The sequence below is a fragment of the Aythya marila genome (assembly GCF_965140915.1).
Source record: "Aythya marila genome assembly, chromosome: 20".
NCBI lineage: Eukaryota > Metazoa > Chordata > Aves > Anseriformes > Anatidae > Aythya > Aythya marila.
The window spans coordinates 9,685,823-9,691,897 of record NC_139061.1 but is presented as its reverse complement, the minus strand read 5'-3'; the positions used below and the strand labels follow the sequence as shown (position 1 = coordinate 9,691,897).

Genomic DNA, 6,075 nt, shown 5'->3' with positions numbered 1-6,075 from the left:
ATAACAAAGGTAACAAAAACATTTCAGAACAGTTTGTGGATTAAGATAAATGTCGACATATTTAATATAATTGTTACTGGGAAGCAGCATTTCCCATGGTTGACAGGATTTCTCTATCAAAAGATTGCAAGTCCACATAGTATCAAATTTACTTCCTAGTATCTAAACATCTGTCCAATACTGTATTGCTGTTTATCAACTCTAAATTAAAAATTTGAGTCCTGACATCCATGAGGGAAGCATGACCAAACCCAGAGGAAATACCCGGAATGGTGCACCAGAGTCGCAGAGGGGTGCTGCAAGATCCCTCCTGTCGGAGGAAAAACTCAAGGAAAGCAAAACATCCCCAAGGTAGCTCACTCAGGAAGAATGTTCTCTTTCTCCGGGGGTTCAACAATTCTCAGGCAGCAGTCTGCAAACTCAACGAATAATGGCTCCTGCATGTACTTCTTCATGAGGGAGCTCTTCTCTTCTGCTTCATCAACTGTCAGCAGCAGCTGCCGGAGGTGTGGGTTCAGGAGCAAGCCTTTCAGTTCTTCTGATTCTCCTTCAGAGAAAAACAGATGAACAACGCTAATTGTGAGCAGTTACAAATGTTGCTTAGAACTTTGTTAGTTTGAGGGTAAATTCTCAAGGCAAAAGGCCGGGTACGCAACACGGGAAGCTTTAAGCTGAGCTACAGAACCACAGTACCTCAGTAACACAGCCCAGCCGGCCTTACAGCCCCCCCAAACCCCCTCCAACCCCTCAGGCTCACCCAGCAGCTTGAGCTTCTGCAGCGGGACTCGGTCCTGTTCGTCGTCCTCCGTCAGGATGTCCGCCACCGACCAGGGGCTGCCTAGGGACGGCAAAGAGAACCGGGCCGGGGGTACCCAGCCCCCCCGTACCCCCCCAGCCCCTCGTACCCCCTCACCCACCTCCATAAACCCCCCCAGCCCCTTACCTGCCCGCTGCCCGGCCCGGCCGGCCCCTCGGGGCTCTGCCAGCCCCTCCGCCGCTCTGCCCGGCTCCGAGATCCCCGCGGCCCCGCTCCCATCCCCGTCACGGCGGCACCGGGCTCGGTGCTCCCTGCAGCACGGCACGGAGCAGCTGCGGGCACACGGCTCCCGTCAGGGCCCGGCGGCGCCCCTCACGCAATGGGGGCGGCCGCCGCGGGCCCACCTCGCCCCAAACCCGCTCCCCCCAACCCGTTTCTCCTCTCACTAAGCCTCGGCGCAGCGCGGACACCGGTACGGGGCCGTCCCCGCCGCCCCGCACACCCCACAGCTCCGAGCCGCCCTCATGGCGCTCCCGGCCCGCTCCAGGCCCAGCACCGCCCCGCCCCGCGTCAGGCGCGGCCAGCACAGCGCCGAGCGCCGGGGTTCGGCCTACAGCGTGTTTTTTTTTATTTTTTTTTTTTACATAAAACCGAGGGTTTTTTTGCTCGCAGCCGCTAGGGAGAGGAGTGTTGGGGTTGCTTCGTCTGGGCTCGGGGAGATTGGGATGCTGGAGTAAGGACAAAGGAAGAAATAAACGGGAAATAAACGCCTACAAAGCGTGACTGAGGGGGGTGGATGGTGCCTGGGTGAGCTCCGCCATCATCGCGGCCCTGTGGCACCAATGAGTAACAGCTGAGAATAAATTAAACATAGACTAATGTCACCTGGATCTCCTCAACCAGAACTTCCCCATCTGTGACTGCAGGGGCAGAGAGAAGACAACAAAGCGCTGAGACCCCTGTGGCCAATGTCCCCGTCACCAACCACAAGCATTCATCTCCACTGGGGTCTGACACGTTCATTACCAAAATCTAATTTCCTTTCTGGAGAAGGAGGGAGGGTGAGACCTCTGCCTTTCACAAAATGCCCAGCCTTGACATTTTTATTTTGCTTTGCTGTGTACAAGGGACTTCGCTACAATTCTGGGACTGAAAAACTCCAGGGAGGTTTCCTGCTGGAGCAGCTCACGTTTCAACACCACGGATTCATGGCTAATTATAAGCAGAAATATGAAAAGCGTAGGCACAAACGTCTCACAGAATCACATAACGCAGCTACAAATAGAGATAGAATAAAATTCTACCAGATAAATTCCGCAGATAAAATTACAGCAGCAAAACAGCGCAGAATGCCCCCAGTCACAGATCCAGCAGTCGAAGCTACAGCCCTGAGTGTAAACAAGAAGGAAAATAACACATCCCCCGGCAGTCCTGAAGCCTTTCCAGCCATTTAATTCCCCCAAACCCACAAAAACACCACAAAAGGGCTGCTCCCAAGGGCAGCTGGCGGACTCCGCTCCCCCTGGTCCCCCTTTGGTCCCCCCTGGTCCTTCCCAGAGCCTCCCGGGCCGCCGGCGCTGTCCCCCGGGCGGTGCTGAAGGCTGCTCCCGGTCCCCGTCAGATGTTGGCCACGGCACAGGCTTGCACACGGTTGGCAGAAAGGCATCTCAGAGACTTGAGCTTAGCCCCCAGCTCTTTGGCTTTCAGGGTGTATATCAGCGGGTTCCCCAAACAGTTCATGGTGATCATCATGGCCGTGCAGTTTCGGAAGATGTAGACGCTGGGGTAGAGATCGAGGGGGCACTGGTGGTTTGTCGCATCGAATATGACTCCCGCAAAGAAAGGAGCATAGGAGACCAACGCTAGGACCCATATAAAAATGCTAGTTCTGGCCACCTGGATTTCGGCAGATTTGTAGGTGCCAGTAGCTTGCCCACATGCTTTCATTCTGAGCTTTCTTTTCCTCAGGATGATAATGATTCTGAGGTAAGTGAACAGAGGAACAATAAAAGCCGCCACAACGTTGGGAATGGTGATGAAGATGAGGTAGTCAACGCAAAACGGGCTGTAGAGGACTGAGAGATTTCTTCCCATATGCAAGCAGTTCCACCCCATCAAGGGCAAGCAGCCCAAAGAGAAAGCAAGGATCCAGCTAATTAAAACTACAGCTATGGAATGTTTTCTAGTAACCCTGAACCTTGTCCTGATACTTTCAGACACAGCCAGATAGCGTTCGATCCCAATGCTTACCAAGTTATAGATGGTAGATAAAATCGACGTAGTATATAAGGAATAAGGTGCAAGTATACCCTTGGATCCAAAGATTGTACTGTCAGGGTTGGTGATGAACAGCACTGAAATCCAAAAGCCAGAAAAACTCGTGAAGAGATCAGAAAAAGCCAAATTGCAGAAGAGGATAGAGATAGGCTTGTGCAGGTCCTTTGTCGCCATTCTGGTGATGATGACTATGCAGTTGAAGATCACAGAAGCAATGTTAATGGTCAGCTGGGGGATGCCCAGGGCAAGTACTAAATAATGATTCCAAATTTTGGTATGGTTAGCAGAACAGTTTGAGTATCCAGTCATGGTGGGAAATCCCGCTTTCAAGCAGTAACAAAGTCTGCTGTACACATCCCGTATGTGGCAAGAGACTGTACAACTACATGAGTGTTACTGCCACCTTGTTCTCCAGTCGAAAAATGAATATTGAAGCACAGCCTCTGTTGCCACATCATTGTCATGACAGTGGATTAATCTTTAACCACTCGTGTTTTTAAATATTTGGGTTACCAACTCAGAACAGAGCCAACTACCCTTAAGTTGCTAGGATAGGCAGAAGTGTAAAGCATATTTACTATTATAAAGCTGATCTGCTTAAAGCAACCTTTATCAAGAGCAAAATTTGGCCAGTTCATGTGAAGACAAATGATCACACGAGTGGTTTAGAAGTCTGAAGATATTCTAAAATTGAGTGAATGTGGATTCATCTCTAATTCACTAATAGATTAGATAGAGAGATAAAGATTAGAGTCAGAAAATAGAAGTATTTTTCTTTTAGGTGGAGGGTATGTGACTGACGGCACACAAAAAAGAGTATCATTTTTTTGTCACTAACTTGGACCCCTATGAGGGATTTAGGCAGCTGCCTAAATGGAGATCAGCTCTAGTGACTTCACACAACTCATAAAGTGCTCAAGGTCAAGAATCTGTTTGAGGTTTTCTGGGTAAGAAATGTAATGGTTTTCAGTTCTTTTCATTCAATATAAAAATAAGAAGAAAAGATGTCTCCTTATCACCTAAGCTTTATTTGCACTAAAATAGATGGTGTCTCTGGAAGTTTATAGATCTCCAGTTTTAATCCCTCTAATTGCCCTTGCCCAGACTGGACACGAGCAACAGACAAAAATGTTGACATTAAGATAGAGGTTTCTTATTTCAGTCACTACCCTAGTCACAAAACCTGCAATTTTATTCTTAGAAACGTTGCTTTGCAAAACAATGAAAGATCCGTCTTAATACAGACTTAAGACAGTACACTTTTATGTGCTTAATAATCACATGAAGTATGGTTGGTTTTAAATCTTAACTGAAAGATAACAGAACCTATATGTTTGCTGTCTCTTGTTTACAATTACTAATTGATGTGACCAGCGGTGCCTGATTTTCTAAGGATGGTTAGATCATATCTACAAACAAACCCCAAGCTGGTAAGCAGAACGACATGATGAACTGCAATGCTACAAAGGGGCTCTGAAAAGGTAAGAAGCTCCGTTGCCACTGGTGTTCCTGTGCTTTGGCATACAGAAATATCTCAGTACTGAGTACTGGAGTACCCAGAAGTTGACAGACTATACCTAAAATTGTACATATTTTCCTTTTGTTGTGTAAATCAGAGGTACTGATGCTCTATGACAAAAACAAACAAAGAAAAACCTATGAGACATTGAATTAACTTAATTTTCAAACAAGCAAGTGCAGGAGGAGGGCTTAACTCTTTGTTAGAGTAATTGGAGTGGGGACTTAAGATGCTTAATCAGTTCTGAAAATGTCATTTTTTCCCCTTAATTCTTGGGTGAGAACATAGCATGACAATGACAAACATCTATACTCATACCTTTGTTATAAGACATTTTCCATTTGCTTTTTTAAAGTTAGTCTATATTGTACATTAACAAAACAACATAATATTACTGTATCATCTACTTCTCTGTCTTTTTAAATATAAATGATTTTTGAAAACGAAGTTTAAAATAAACGCGACGAGAAAAAATATCCTTTGGACATACATTTAATGCTGCCAGTCAGCAGAGGGCACTACTGTACCAAACAATTATCTGCAGTATACAGTGGGGAATATGGCAGTCTTAAATACTGGAGCAGTTCGGGTGAGCAGTAAGTACACCAGTGTATCAATATGAACAGCACGGATATTTTTTCTGCTCAGAACCTGCTTTTTTTTTTTTTTTTTTTTTTTTTTTTTTTTTTTTTTTTTCCCCCTAATGTTCTGTGCCACTCCATGCATGATTTGAAACTCCCACACACAGAGACCTCTCCAACATGCTCTAGCTGCTACCTGGCATCCAACTGCAACTGAGCAGCGAGTTTTTGCAAGTTTTCCTTAGTAAAATATCCATATGAAGCCGTGTCACCTACAAAGTTGGTCAATTAATGCATATGGCTCCATTTAAATGTTTTTTTGTTGGTAGTGGTAGTTTGATTTGTGTTTTGTTGTTGTTGTTGTTTTGTTTGGTTGTTTTTTTGTGGTGTCATTGTTGCTCCTCCGTCACCCCTTACTGTTGTTTTAACAAAGGATTAATTTGTATCAGTTATAATTTTATACAGTGATACTAAAACAGGAGTTCAGCTATGCTTATGGGATTTTCACATTCAGTGGTAACATCTGAGCAGTACAGCAGCAATTTGAGCTCTCAGACTAAATCTGTGACCAATACAATAGCTCTGTCAGAATTTTCAACATAAGAAATTTGTGCAGAAATGTTGTGTTTAAATGGATTTATTCATTTTTTTATTAAAATTGAAGTTTATGAGCATATATCATGGTTGGTGTGCAATTAGTATGCAATTACTATATATTAGAAATGCTTTACACAGGTAAATAATCAGTATTTCAGATGGTCACAAGGAAGTCCAAAGAATGATTATATAGAAATAAGGGCTGGGAACTGATTAAACAAGTCTGCTGATTTATTAATATCCTATAAACTATTCTTCTCTAGTGTCACAGAAAAAGCATGCTGTGTAATTCACCTCATACAAATTTGTCAGCCACACCTTTGGTGTGAGATTGCTGCTGAGCA

At 45.1% G+C, this 6,075-nt stretch overlaps 2 protein-coding genes across 2 annotated transcripts; both read right to left on the bottom strand.

The window, feature by feature from the left end:
- Positions 1–24: 24 nt before the first annotated feature.
- Positions 25–1,306, bottom strand: ZNHIT3 (zinc finger HIT-type containing 3). The gene is made up of 4 exons (XM_082776329.1): positions 1,204–1,306; positions 944–1,089; positions 758–838; positions 25–547 (listed from the first exon to the last, which is right to left on the bottom strand). Exons 1-4 carry the CDS (start codon positions 1,281–1,283, stop codon positions 357–359), a joined length of 498 nt encoding a protein of 165 aa, XP_082632455.1. The 5' UTR covers positions 1,284–1,306; the 3' UTR covers positions 25–356.
- A 545-nt stretch (positions 1,307–1,851) lies between these two features.
- Positions 1,852–3,517, bottom strand: LOC309886050 (lysophosphatidic acid receptor 1-B-like). The gene has a single exon (XM_082776587.1). It carries the CDS (start codon positions 3,341–3,343, stop codon positions 2,375–2,377), a length of 969 nt encoding a protein of 322 aa, XP_082632713.1. The 5' UTR covers positions 3,344–3,517; the 3' UTR covers positions 1,852–2,374.
- Between the last annotated feature and the right edge of the window lie 2,558 nt (positions 3,518–6,075).